General features: G+C 38.5%; 1 protein-coding gene across 4 annotated transcripts in view; it reads left to right on the top strand.

The window, feature by feature from the left end:
• Positions 1-15,378, top strand: part of USP12 (ubiquitin specific peptidase 12) — a 113,203-nt gene that overhangs the window by 84,234 nt on the left and 13,591 nt on the right. For all 4 annotated transcript variants that reach the window (XM_066369240.1, XM_066369239.1, XM_066369241.1 and 1 more), the window contains 3 exons: positions 7,365-7,594; positions 12,733-12,809; positions 12,922-13,005. In XM_066369240.1, the coding sequence (XP_066225337.1) occupies positions 7,365-7,594; positions 12,733-12,809; positions 12,922-13,005 (391 nt within the window). The remainder of the gene's footprint in view (positions 1-7,364; positions 7,595-12,732; positions 12,810-12,921; positions 13,006-15,378) is intronic.

Below are 15,378 nucleotides of genomic sequence, written 5' to 3'. Positions count from 1 at the left end.
TGCTTTGTCTTAGTTTGAGCTGCTGTAGCAAAAATACTCTAGTCTAGCCTATGTGGCTTAAACAATAATATATGTATTTCTCACATTTCTAGAAGCTAGGGAATTCAAGATTAAGGTGCTGGCAGATTCCGTGTCTGATGGGTGCCTTCTTCCTTGTTTCTAGACAGCTGGCCATCTTCTTGCTGTATTGTCACAAAGGGGCTGCAGTGGAAGGGAGGCTCTCTCCTTATAAGGGTACTGATCTAGCTCTGGAGACCTAACCCACCTTCCAAAGGCCCTATTTCCAAATACAGTGTGTCCGTAAAGTCATGGTCCACTTTTGACCGGTCACAGGAAAGCAACAAAAGATGATAGAAATGTGAAATCTGCACCAAATAAAAGGAAAACCCTCCCAGTTTCTGCAGGATGATGTGGCAGCATGTGTGCATGTACAGATGATGATGTAACACCGTGTATACAGCAGAGCAGCCCACGGCCATGCCAGTCGAGATGTGGACGGTACAGAGGAAAGTTCAGTGTGTTCTGTGGCTCACTAAATTCGAATCCGTGACCAAAGTGCAACATGAATATCGACGCGTTTATAACGAAGCGCTACCACATAGGAATAACATTACTCGGTGGGATAAGCAGTTGAAGGAAACAGGTAGTTTGGTGGAGAAACCCCATTCTGGTAGGCCATCAGTCAGTGACGCGTCTGTAGAGGCTATAGGGGATAGCTACCTAAGGAGCCCTAAAAAATCTGTGTGTGAGCCCACATCGAACTGCACTGAATAGGTATGAAACTGGGAGAGTTTTCCTTTTATTTGGTGCACATTTCACATTTCTGTCTTTTGTTGCTTTCCTGTGAATGGTCAAAAGTGCACCATGACTTTACGGACACACTGTAGTATCACATTGAGGATCAGGGTTTCAATATATGAATTTGAGGAGGGGAAAATACATGCGTGCAGTCTATAACATGCTCTGTAAGTGTGCAATGATATTTTTAAATTTTAGATTGACTCTCATGTTGAACACAGTTCAAGTTACTGTGTTTTGAAAGTTCTGTGTGGTTAACATGGCTTTATATGTTTGCTTCTCAAAGCTGGTAAAAAAAAAGAGTTTAATATGTTTCAATTATTGAATATTTTCTGAATATTTTGTTGAATGATACTGATTCCAGAATAAATATTCTAGACCCATCGCCTAAGTTTTGTTTCATGTTTCTATACTTTAGACACAGTAGTTAATAAATATTGATAGAAAAGCGTTTTTATTATTTTGATGCTTTGGAATTTGTAACTATGCTTTGAAATATTTTTTGTCTTTTGAATTTTTTCTCAGAGAAGAGCATACAAATCAAAGAGAATTTAATTTCATAGTTATCCATTGTATGACTTTCCTTCTGAGATTTTGTTTGCCAGTTTGTTTTAAATCTCTGCAATAAAAATGTTGCCCATTTCCATATATCCACTAACTTTCACTGTTACACTGTTTTTCTTAAATCAGTTTTCTTCAATGTTATGCTAAAAACTTCGTTTTATGTTGTCAATAGATATTAGCTCCATATTTTTAAACTGCTAGGACCTCATATAACTAGTTATTTTTATATCTCTTGGAAAGAATCTTTTAATTTTAGTAATGAAGTTTTAAAACTTAATTTGTGTCACCCAGTGATAGGGTAAGAGGGTTGTGGCACATGCTCCCAAGTACACTGTGATCACACGTGCTCCGTGCATCTTATCTTTGGTGATGGGAGATTAGCTGAATGTTTGAATTTATTATGATATATTTACTTCCTACTGTGTGCCAGGCACTGTGCAGAACTAGGGATATAGAAATAAGACAAAGCCTCTACCTTCAAGGAGTTGGCACGCTAGTGGAGAAGACAAACAAGAAAACAATTATGTCATACATTGTGTCGGAACTGATGAAAAATAAACCAGGGAAAAGGGATGGAGAATGAAGGAGTTGAAAAGTGGTGTTAGATCAGAGATTTGAAGTGAGAAACATGCCGTTTGAAGACTTGAGGCAAAATTGTTTTAAGCAGATAGAACAAAAATTGCAGTTGCTCAAAATGTTAAAGGACTTAAAGAGAATTTGTGTGGTAAGATGAAGATAAAGTTAGAGAAAGGCAAGACCTAGAGCTTGGTTTTAATTTTGAAAGTTATGGGAAGCCATTGAGGGTTGTACAGAGGCAGATGGGCAGGCGATATGTTCAGATCTGCATAAGCCCTCTGGCTGCTGGGTGGCCGGCCGCTTGGTGGGAATGAGGGGGTTGGGCAGATGAGGAAGAGGGAGATCAGCCGGGAGATTGCTGCAGTGATCTAGGTAAGAAATGAAGCCATCTGTTTAAAGTTAGTAACTTCCTCTAGGTTTTCTATTATTTTGGAAGAATTAAAACACAGATTGGTGATCTAATTATGTTAGCTAGAGTTGCCTCAGCTGGAGTGGGATTATTCCCAGTGGCCTTGAGGATCAGATCAGATGGCATCTACAGCTGGGCTCTGACTTATTGGATCTTGGTAATGTACATAGTTCAGATTATTGTTTTGGGCTATATTTACTCTTCTCATGTTGTTTTTAACTGTTTCACCCCTGTTATTCCTCTTAGTTTGTTCATTCATTCAGAAAATGTCAAGTCTGTCTTCTCTGTGGCTGGCACTCTTCCAAGCACAAGGGGATACAGCTGTGAATGAAATAGAAAGGGTCCTGGTCTCAAGGAACCTGACACACATAATGTTTCAGGTGCCGGGATAGATACAAGTATAAGTGTGTGTGTGTGTGTGTGTGTGTGTGTGTGTGTGTGTGTGTGTGTGTGTGTGTATTCAGGTGTTGGTCTTCCTCAAATAAGGAAACATTACTTGTTTACAAATAATACTTACTAAATATACTGAGAAAATAATTTCCTATATTCATTTCAGTCTTTTTTCCTTCAAAAGAGCATGAAAGCTGTTTTATGTGAATTTGTTTTCATTTTTTTCACATTTATGTTGCAGCTGTATCAGGACTATAATAGTTTATACATTTTATATACATTTATTTAATACTGAAATTGTTTGTCTTTCCCACTAAACTATCAGTTCTATGATGAGGGAACCCATTTGTTTTTGTTCACCCTTGTATTCCCAGCACATAATCCAGTTCCTGGCACATAGTAGGTGCTTACTAAATATATGTTGAATGAGTGAATGAATGTATTTAATTTTTCAAACCGAGTTTGAAGTCCACCATTCCCATTAGGCTGTTTAGCAGAGGTGAAAGCAAACCGTAAGACAACTGATATTTTAAAAACCAAGTATAACAAATTTACAGGGATTTTCCTGAGGCCGTATAGTTATGTTGTTTGGATGTTCATGAACTTCTGGTAGATTTTCAGACTTTTGGTGGTTGTTCTCAAGTGGTATAAGATTCTGGAATATTCAGTATACTCTTTATAGGAAATACACTGTATATTACTTTTAATATTTCAACAAAACATGTAAAGAGTATTTTCTGGTTTACTTTGCATCTCTTTTTGGTGCTTTCAAGTCAGTCTTTATATTTGTGTGAATATAAAGTCGTAACACAGAATATCCAAAAAAAGATGTTTCAAGTGTCTAATAAACAACACATTTGCAGTTTTGCTTTACAGAAAAACTATTTTAAAAAACATGTATAATATATGCTGCAATATTTTAACAGCGGGAAATGGGACTATAGATTGGGGCAGTGAGCCACTGTGGAGGTGAGCATCTCCCGTAGTGAATTATTCAGGTCTCACCTTAAATAGGCAGTGTTTATAAAATCTTCATTCTGGTCCTCTCCCACAATCCTTCTCTTTAGATCAACACTAGCATAATTTCCTTCCAGTCCTTATCTTAATGGACCTCCTGAGGTGTGTGGTTTTAGATCTGTGACCTGGGGTAGAGAGTGAGAGAGGGGAAAAGTCTGATTTTTAAGGAGTTCATGTGTATGTAAGGAAGCTACGTAGACACTGGAAGTGACAAGGTTGGTGCAGGGGTCCGGCTGGATAAAGAAACCATTACTTAGGCCACCAGTGGGTCAGTGAGGGAAGGCTGGCAAGTGAACACAGAGATAGGACGGGGAAAGGTAGCATGGCCAGATCTTAAGAGCTTTTTGCTTGAGGGTGAATGTTTATCTTCAAATGAGAATATAGTGCAGTGGTAGTCAACCTGGTCCCTCCCGCCCACTAGTGGGCGTTCTAGCTTTCATGGTGGGCGGTACCGGAGCAACCAAAGTATAAATAAAAAGATAGATTTAACTATAGTAAGTTGTTTTATAAAAATTTATTCTGCCAAACTTAGTGAAAATCCAACATAAAGTACTTGGTAAGTAATTATTATTATATGCTTTAACTTGCTGTAACTGCTTTATAAATTTTATAAAGTAAAGTTACTTCCCTACTTTATAAATCACCATTACTGTGGAACTGGTGGGTGGCGGTTAGAAAATTTTACTACTAACAGAGATACAGGAGTGGGTGGTAGGTATAAAAAGGTTGACTACCCCTGGGCTAGTGGTTTGGAAATGGCAGCAGGGAGCTAGATAATGCCAAGGTTGCAGAGAGGAATTTCGAATAGAAAGCATTTCCTAGAAGGAACAACATAAAGGGTTGGGAAAGAAGAATGTTCCTAGGCTGAGGAAGGAAATGAGGTAGAGTAAATGAGAGTAGTAGGGACATGAGGCAGGTTGAGGAGAAGGGTAGTGTTTCAGGGATGTAAGATTGTATTGGGAGGCAGGGTTGAAGGTAATTGACTTCTGTTGTTTCAACTTGGGCCTAGGCCCTTGGTTGGCAAACTGTGGCTCGTGAGCCAAATGTGGCTCTTTGGCCCCTTGAGTGTGGCTCTTCCACAAAGAGTACTCCACCCTAATTAAGTTAATAACAGTGTACCTACCTATATAGTTTAATTTAAAAAAATTTGGCTCTCAAAAGAAATTTCAATCGTTCTACTGTTGATATTTGGCTCTGTTGACTGATGAATCTGCCGACCACTGACCTAGGCTGATCCACCGGCAGAACCACCTGAGAGTTCCAAGCATGACTTGGCTTGATCTCAGAGAGATGGGGTGCACGGCCAGGAGGTTTTGCAGTGATGCAGGCTGTCTTGGTGTCTGGGGTAGTACAGTTAACTTCTGCTTTGATCAGGAGGTGGGAATAGTGTCACAGTGCTTTGGATTTACTGTCCATTGTGGGCAAAAACCAGTGGACTCATGGCATACCAAATTAAAGATCAGTTAGATGTTAAGTTCACGTATGCAGTAGGGCGTAGGCTAAAGCAGTAACTCATAGAATTTAGGGCTTTTATTGTTCTTGAAAATAACATAGGGAATTTACTTTTTTAAGGCTAATCACATCCCTCAGGACAAATTTATAACAGAAAAATGAAGCTTGGCTCCAATTTTGTTCTTAATAATATTGTATTTGATTTTCAGTCCAGCTAGAGGTTAAGTAAATTGCCTATGCTGTCTGATGATGAGAGGTGGACCCGTATATGTCTCCAAATAGTCTTGCACCTTAAATGTGATTCTTGGTCTTCTTGACACCAAGATTATACTCATGCTATATTTTCTTTTCATATATCTCCCTGAGAAACACTTTAACTAGTTCCTATTTTATTTTACAGTACCTTTCAAAGGAAGATGGTATTCCATTTTACAGATGGGAAAATCAAGACTTTTGATTTCCGTGGGGATTGAATGTTTTCTCATGTTTCTTAACCTTTTGGATTTTGATTGTATGAATTGTTGATTTCAGTCCTTTGCTCACTTTGCGTTTTCTTTTGTGTAAGCTTTTTATGTGTAGAGGCTGTTAGTAATTTTCAAATTACACTGTTTCTTTTTAACTTTGAATTCTAATGCGTAGAACTTAATTTTATGCAGTCATGTCTGTAGCTCTTTTAAAATGTCATTTTTGTCCCTTTCATCTTAGAAAGACTTTCCTTAAATTTTCTTCTATGTTTGTATTTTATTTAAAAAATGGAAACTGTAATCTTTCTGTAATTTATTAAATGTGCATTTGAGGATCTGAAGATGTAGTTCACTGACTAGGTAATTCCTCAGCATGTTGTTGACCAAGCCGCAGGTGCCTGTGTGTCTGGCTCCCCTGTAAGCTCTGGGTGCAACTTGCTGGGGTCTGACTACTTGGTCTGAATATTGGCTCTGCTGGTTCTGGTAGTGTGACTACCCTCCCTGATCCCATTTCCTTATTTGTAAAATAACATAAATAATAGTCTCACAGGGTTGTTAAGATCAAATGAGATTGTTCTGCCTCTGAAGTCCTTATTCTTTGATTTTAGGGTTGTATAATGTCAAGCATAGGATAAAGCACTTAGTGTTAGCAACTGTTAGTGTTTCCATTATAATTATTCATTGTATAACTAGAGATAATATTTCCTGGAGTGATAAAACCTCATATTTGCAAGGGTTCTTAGAGATGATCTGGATTAAATATACTGCTCACAAAAATTAGGGGATGTTTCAAAATAAATATAAAGTGATAAAATATCTCCTGATTTTTGTGAGCAGTATAGATAATACCTGATACCATTATTTCTTAAACCTGAGTGCACATTGGAGTCACCTGGAGGAGCTTTAGAAAGTCCAGGTTGCAGGCCCCACCTCTGACTTACCAAATCAGAATCTCTGGGCTGTATGGCTCAGTCATTTATAATTTTGACATATTTTCTGTGTGGTTCTTATGCATTTGGCTTGACAGCAGCATGAGGTTGTCCAGCTTCTTCTTGTCCTGTTGTAATATTTGTGGGATAATTGATTAGATGAACTAATAAAAAGCAGTTGTTGCCTGACTGGGCGGTGGCGCAGTGGATAGAGCGTTGGACTGGGTGCGGAAGACCCAGGTTCGAGACCCCGAGGTCACCAGCTTGAGCGAGGGCTCATCTGGTTTGAGCAAAAGCTCACCAGCTTGAGCCCAAGGTTGCTGGCTCGAGCAAGGGGTTACTCGATCTGCTGAAGGCCCGCGGTCAAGGCATGTATGAGAAGGCAATCAATGAATAATTAATGTGTTGCAATGCACAACGAGAAACTAATGATTGATGCTTCTCATCTCTCCGTTCCTGTCTGTCCCTGTCTATCCCTCTCTCTCTCTCTCTGTAAAAAAAAAAAAAGCAGTTGTTTCTTGTCTCATTATATTATGTAAATATATGAGGATAGTTAGTATTATTTTATTTAAAAAAAGATTCTCATTCATCTTAACTTTCGCCAAATTCAGTCATAATTTTGAAATGTGAAAGATACTTATTTCTTGTAAGTTACTAACATTACCAAACATTTTTACTTAGTTCTGATGGACTTTTAGATAATCTTTTTTTTAAATTTAGCTTTTTAATGAACTTATTAATTCTCTAATATATTTTTATTTTTAGAGCTTTTTGATAACTACATGCAGCAAGATGCCCATGAGTTCTTAAATTACCTACTAAATACAATTGCTGATATTTTACAAGAAGAGAGGAAGCAGGAAAAACAAAATGGCCGTCTACCTAATGGCAACATTGACAGTGAGAATAACAACAGCACACCGGACCCAACGTGGGTTCATGAAATTTTTCAGGGAACATTAACTAATGAAACCAGATGTCTTACTTGTGAAACTGTAAGTATACTGTAACATTCTATATGGAAGAAATTTTTATTATCATAAAAGTTCTTTGAGGATAAGTATGAGAGATAAACTTGGAAGCTATAATTCTTAGGTGTAGGATAAATGTTAAAGGTAGATCTGTCAGTTGGAAAGTGTATCTCTGCCATTTTCATAATGCGTATGTGAACACCTGTGTTAAAAATATATCTGTGTGGATAATATGTATTGCAGTTTGAGCTGATTTTTTTTTTCAGCTTAGAAAGCTTTAGAACAGGAGTAGTCAACCTTTTTATACCTACCACCCACTTCTGTATCTCTGTTAGTAGTAAAATTTTCTAACCGCCACCCACCAGTTCCACAGTAATGGTGATTCATAAAGTAGGGAAGTAACTTTACTTTATAAAATTTATAAAGCAGAGTTACAGCAAGTTAAAGCATATAATAATAATTACTTACCAAGTACTTTATGTCGGATTTTCACTAAATTTGGCAGAATAAATCTTTCTAAAGCAACTTACTATAGTTAAATCTATCTTTTTATTTATACTTTGGTTGCTCCGCTACCGCCCACCATGAAAGCTGGAATGCCCACTAATGGGCGGTAGGGACCAGGTTGACTATCACTGCTTTAGACCATTGTCTGGAAATTAAGTCTCAGTTAAGCTTGTAAGAAACTAAGAGGTCGGGGAGGTATATTATTTTGTTTTTCTTCTTCTACCATTATGTTTATTGTTTATGGTTAGAATAAAAACCAAGGCATACTGTGTACACTTAAAGAGGGGGAAAGATGTACTTGCTGGCTGCCGTGTCCCCCTGAGGCACAGGGGTACATTCCAGGACCCACCGTGCAGGATGTGGAGCATCTTTTACATGCTATTTGCCATCAGTACATCCTCTTTGATGAGGTGTCTACAGGTTTTTTCCCATTTTTAAAATCAGGTGGTTTCTGTTGTTGAGTTTAAGAGTTCTGTGTATGTTTTGGATACTACTCCTATATTAGATAATGTCTTTTGCAAATGTTTTCTCCCAGCCTGCAGTCTGACTTCTCATTCTCTTAACAATGTCTTTAGCAAATCAGACGTTTTTAATATTTTAATTTTACGATTTTAATTTTAGTAAAGTCCAATTTTTTCCTTCATGGAAATGTTGGTGTTCTTAAATGCTTTTGGCATTGTATCTAGATCAGTGGTCCCCAACTCCCGGGCCGCGGACTGGTACCAGTCCATGGGCCATTTGGTACCGGTCCGCAGAGAAAGAATAAATAACTTAGATTATTTCCGTTTTATTTATATTTAAGTCTGAACGATGTTTTATTTTATCTTTTTTTAATTTTTATTTTTTACAGAGACAGAGAGAGAGTCAGAGAGAGGGATAGACAGGGACAGACAGACAGGAATGGAGAGAGATGAGAAGCATCAATCATCAGTTTTTCGTTGCGATACCTTAATTGTTCATTGATTGCTTTCTCATATGTGCCTTGATCGCAGGCCTTCAGCAGATCGAGTAACCCTTTGCTCGAGCCAGCGACCTTGGGTCCAAGCTGGTAAGCTTTTTGCTCAAGCCAGATGAGCCCACACTCAAGCTGGTGACCTCAGGGTCTCGAACCTGGGTCTTTCACATCCCAGTCCGACACTCTATCCACTGCGCCACTGCCTGGTCTGGCACGATGTTTTATTTTTAAAAAATGACCAGGTTCCCTCTGTTACATCCATCTAAGACTCACTCTTGACGCTTGTCTCGGTCACGTGATACATTTATCTGTCTCACCCTAAAGGCCGGTCCGTGAAAATATTTTCTGACGTTAAACCAGTCCATGGCCCAAAAAAGGTTAGGGACCACTGATCTAGATGACCAAAACCAAGGTCATCTAGATATCTTCCTATGTTAAATCTTTTAGGAATTAAATAGTTGCATTTTATAATTCATTTTGAGTTAACATTTGTGAAAGGTGTAAGGTCAGTGTCTAAATTTTTTTTTTTTTTGCATGTGAATGTCTAGGTGTTCCAAGACCATTTGTTTGAAAAAAATTATAGCCCACACTAGTGAGTGATCTGTTGAGTATTTATGGGTTGATCTTTTAAACTATAACTTGGTACTTACAGAATGAGCATTGTTAATACTCTAATTTTAATTAAGGACGTAGTAGTAAAATAAATAAAATTCTCTTTTCTAAATAAATTGTTTTTGGTGAGCCTTTTTCAGATCAAGTGAGGGAGGTGTGACTGAGTACTTAAATGCATTAACAGCCTGTGATGTTTTTGAGTTAGAATAAGGATATCTTTGGAGTGTGCTTTGTTCATTGCTGCAACCTTCAGTTAATTGCAATAATGTGTTTGATGTTGAGGATTAGGCTCAGTCTGAATCTTTATTCAGTTTGATCAACTTCAGTTATTTTTATTGACTGTGTTGGATTGACACTGGTTAATAAAATTATATAGGTTTCAGGTGTACAGTTCTATGGCACATCATCTGAACACTGCATTGTGCGTTTACCACCCCAAGTCAAATCTCTATTTGTCCCCCTTTTACCCTCTTCTTTCTCCTACCACCTCCTTTCCTCTCAACTTCAGTTATTTTAATATGCGTTTTTTTATGTATCTCATAAAGAAAAATTTTATAATAATTGAATTCTACGCTTTAGAAAACATATTGCCAAATTATTGGAGCAGTATTTCAGTTGGAACAGTAGGAGTAAATCAGAGAATTTGGCAGTTGCTTGATGTTTAGTATAATGGAATATGGTCTGTGTTAGAAGATATATATAATTAAACCTTCAGTGGAGTAGAAAATTTGAATTTGCTTATTAGCATGTTGAGAAATGCAGTAATAAGTGAAACTGGCAAGATAGATTTGGGGCCATGTGTGGAAGTCTTTGGGATGCTATGCTGAGGACTTTGGAGTTGACTGTGTAGACTGGGGGTGTTAGGGGATGGGGAGAAAGTATTAAGAGCCATCCTTTGGAGTTGACTGTGTAGACTGGGGGTGTTAGGGGATGGGGAGAAAGTATTAAGAGCTATCCTTTGGAGTTGATTGTGTAGACTGGGGGTGTTAGGGGATGGGGAGAAAGTATTAAGAGCCATCCTTTGGAGTTGATTGTGTAGACTGGGGGTGTTAGGGGATGGGGAGAAAGTATTAAGAGCCATCCTTGTTAGTGCTCAAATATTTATTAATTTGATTTGTAATGAATATGTAGTGATCTGTCTACCCATTCTTCAGTAGGCCCTCTTGGGCCCTATAATATCTATGTGCAAAGAGCCTTCCAAGAATTAAGAGTATGGATTGAGAATATTTTCTCATATTCTAAGCTATTATTTTGCAGATTCAGGAGATGTTTGTTAGTACCAAACTGATATCATTTCTTCATTAAGATATGCACAAATATTTAAGTGCCGACTGTGCCAGTTAGAAGATGGGTAGAGATTGGAGGAAGATGAATAAGACATAATTCTGATCTTAAGATGCTCATAGAGTGGTGATATCCTATCAATAGCTAGTCAGGCAAATCCAGTACAGTGTGTTATGGTTTAAGGAAGTATAAGATGCCCTGCAGCTAGAGAATAGACACCTAATCCAGGTAGGAGTGAGAAGTGTTTGTGAAAGTTTGGGATGGGCTTCCTGGAGAAGACAGCACACTTTTAATAATGCACTTGGTACTACTGTCCTAGTTGGTGGGAAGCTGGTTTCTATAATAGCACCTCCATCTGGTGTTCTTCCCTGTTCTGTCATTGTTCCTTCTTGGACCTATTACGTGGGGCTTTTCTTCTTTCATTAACACTTTATCGGTAGGTATCCTTTAGTGTTTCCTTTTGGGCTGCCTCTTACTCTGTTTTGGGAGGATCATATTCCATTTTCATTACCACTTGTGCTGATGACTCCCCAGTCAGACTTGCTCACTGAGTTTTAGACCTGTATCTTCCAAGTACTGGGTATGACTTCACCTTGGGACACAGCAGCCCAACAATAACTAGACATGCTTACAAACACTTAAAAGTGAAATGCCGCCCCACTTGGTGATCACCCGGCACCAACACAATTGTGAACACAAACATAGTAACTCAGACACATCCAGATGATTCAAAGCCTCCTTATGTCAAATTTTTTATGTTACCATAAAAATTAAAATTTAAAATGAAGACCCCTGAGACAGTGTCTGAGAACAACAAACCTCATTTTGAGAAACACTAAACTGCCTGATCTGGCTTTAGCCTGCCTCCACCACACTAGCTCTCGTCATCCTATCCACTTTCCTACTACACTGGGCTAATTATTTTTCCTTAAACACATCATGTTCCCTTTTCCCTGTTACTTGTCATTTTTACCCCTTCTTTTTTACTGAATCTTTTGAGACCCAGATGAGTTATCTTGCAATGTATACGCATACTCCTGTTTACTCATATTTGCACAAGTATCTAATATATATGGTCATATCAGCTGTCACAAGCTAATGATACTGAGCTTAAAACCAGTGTTGCAGTATTGAAACAGGAAAGCATTTACTTGATTGGGTTATTGCATGATCACCTTGGACATAGAGTCACCAAAGGAGGGAATACCAAGGAAAATTGATGTCTAAAGTTTTGGTCTAATCCAATTCAAATGAAAAATAATAACCATTTTTATATGGTGATTTGTCCATAAGTAAAAAAAATTTATTTTAGATTATTTTGAGAAATAAAAGGTCATAAATGAAGATTGGGATTTGGCATTTTGGACTAAATTATTTTGAGTGATAAAACAATACAGATGTCATGTCCTTAGCCCAGCATTCTCAGTCAATGTTGGCTTGCCTGTGTCTTTAAGAACCAGTGTATGTGGTACAGTTTGTTTCATGATTTACAATAACATCAAGACTTGGGGACGGACTGGAATTTCACATCATACTAGCCTGTGTCAGTAAGAGAACAAGTCACAGGTATACTTTGGTCTTTTACCTGTACAGATGATGAGAGTTATTTATACAGTGTTTATTTATGTTTGTTTGTTTTTTGTTGTTGTTTTTTTTAATCCCAATCAGGTTCTTTTCTTTTGAACTTGGGGCAAAATACTTTTTCATACACTTACTACTAATATTAAAATGCATTTAATTCTATTATTTGGAATAGTGGTTTACTGATATTTGAAAAAATCAAAGGTAATTTCCTATTTTGCAGGTAAGCAGCAAAGATGAAGATTTTTTAGACCTTTCTGTTGACGTGGAACAAAACACATCAATTACTCACTGTTTAAGGTAAGTATGGAGTTATTCATCGTGAAATTTAAAGAGTATCTTTACAGTATTTCTAAATGCATAGATAATTTTCTGGTCTAGACAAAATATATTTATTTTGAATTTTACACAGGGGTTTTAGCAACACAGAAACTCTATGCAGTGAATACAAATACTACTGTGAAGAGTGTCGCAGCAAACAGGAAGCACACAAACGGTAACTAGTGTTTTGTGATTTTTTTTTAGTAATTCATTGGCAGTGGATGTTGTTGACGGGTTTTTCTAGCTGAAAGTTATCTGAAAATTTACAGTGAATAAAAATTCTTAATTTTATTACTAACAGGACTCAATAAATAATTACTAGATAAATGATGTTCAGCTCTGTACCTCAGTGATTCTCTGTACTTAGTGGTAGTTTAATAAACATGCACCAGTACAGTTGGAGTGCTTGGCTCTGGAGCTTTCTTGATTATGCAAACGTTTTTCTTGGTGAGAAAAGAGACTTTTCTCGGCCCCACCCTAGTTTCTGCAATTCCTATATAGGGTTTTATACCTTGTTTTAGTCTATTACTATAAAGATAGGAGTTTGGTACCAAGGAATGGAGTCATCGTCATCATCATCATTGTCCTTGTTATTTTCTTTTTCTTTTTTTTAAAATTTTTTTATTTTTCTGAAGTTGGAAATGGGGAGGCAGTCAGACAGACTCCCGCATGCACCCTACCAGGATCCACCTGGCATGCCCACCAGGGGGCGATGCTCTGCCCATCCGGGGCGTTGCTCTGTTGCAACCAGAGCCATTCTAGCGCCTGAGGCAGAGGCCACAGAGCCATCCTTAGCACCCGGGCCAACTTTGCTCCATTGGAGCCTTGGCTGCGGGAGGGGAAGAGAGAGACAGAGAGAAAGGAGAGGGGGAGGGGTGGAGAAGCAGATGGGCGCTTCTCCTGTGTGCCTTGGCTGGGAATTGAACCCGGGACTCCTGCATGCCAGGCTGACGCTCTACCACTGAGCCAACCGGCCAGGGCCTATTTTCTTTTCTATTTTGAAACAATCTCAGACTCAAGAAAAGTTGCAGGTACGTTAGTTACTAAGAGTGCCTTTTTACTCTAAACCATTTGAAAGTAAGGTGCTGATGTGATGTCCTATGATCCGGGACACTTTAATAGCTATTTCCGACCAATAGGGAAGTTTTGCTATTTATCATGTCCATCCAAGTCAGGAAAGGAACACTGACCTGTTACTGTTATCATAGACCTGACTTTAGTATCACTGGATGTCCCCATAGTGTCTTTCATAGAAAAGAGGGCCCAGTCCAGAACCACACGTTGCATTTAGTATTCATGTCTCTTTAGTCTTTTACATTTGTAACTGTGCCTTAGTCTTTTCTTTTAATAATTTCAACCCTTTTCAAAATTATAGGTTAGTAATTTACTAGAATATCCCTCTTTGAGTTTATCTCACGTCATCTAAAATTAGGCTCAAGTTATGTATTTTGGGTGGGAATCTTACAGAAGTGATGCTGTGTTCTCATTGTATCCTATTGAGTGGCACACGGTTTTGATTTGTGTCATGTTGGGTTTCCCCAAGACCACTCCAAATTTGGTAGTCATTAGAAAGACTTTCAGGACTCAGTATCACAGTCTTGTTCACAGCTAAGGTTTATTATAGGGAAAGGTGACAAAGCACAGCCAACAAGGAAAGCTTCCAAGAGTTTTGTCCCAGTGAAGTCACACAAGACACACTTAACCCCTCCAGTGTTCTGCATAAACTATATTTTTTGCCCAAACAATTTTGGTACATTGAGACATCCTTCTCATTAAAGGAATAGTGGAATTACTCTATAAATCCAAATTCCCAGTAGTTAATGGTGAACTATCCTTGCAAGCAGACCTTTCTGTCCAAGGATAGTGTGAGGGCTGTTGGGTTAATTGTTTTCTTCACACTTCATTACTGATACTGTTGTCTTTGAATACTTGATTATAATGATGTGTCCCAGAATTCTCCACTATAATCTGCTTTTCCCCATTTGTAATTCATACTTTGTGTGGAGGCATTTTGAAATTCTAAGTATCCTCATTCCTCATTAAACCTTTAAATTTTTTTATTTTTAAAAATCTCAGTGTGGGCCCTGGCCAGTTGGCTCAGTGGTAGAACTTTGGCCCGGGTGGAAGTCCCGGGTTCAATTCCCGGCTAAGGCACACAGGAGAAGCGCCCATCTGCTTCTCCACCCTCCTCTTCCCCCCCACCCTCCACTTCCCCTCCTGCAGCCAAGGCTCCATTGGAGCAGAGTTGGCCCGGGCACTGAGGATGGCTCCATGGCCTCTGCCCCAGGTGCTAGAATGGCTCAGATTGCAGTGGAGCATCGCCCCAGATGGACAGAGCATTGCCCCAGTGGGCATGCTGGGTGGATCCCGGTCGACGTATGTGAGAGTCTGTCTGCCTCTCCTGGCTTCTCAGTTCGCAAAAATACTAAAAAACAAAACAAAAAAACCCTCTGTGTGGACTCAAAGATTAACATTTTTATGTATTTTCATGTTAAAATTATCCCCTATTTGGCTAGTAGGACCAGGCTCCTATTTTTTTTGACATGAC

The sequence above is a fragment of the Saccopteryx leptura genome, chromosome 2 (genome assembly GCF_036850995.1).
Source record: "Saccopteryx leptura isolate mSacLep1 chromosome 2, mSacLep1_pri_phased_curated, whole genome shotgun sequence".
Classification (NCBI taxonomy): Eukaryota; Metazoa; Chordata; class Mammalia; order Chiroptera; family Emballonuridae; genus Saccopteryx; species Saccopteryx leptura.
The sequence above is the reverse complement of the archived record's forward strand: the minus strand, read 5'-3'. Positions and strand labels throughout refer to the sequence as shown.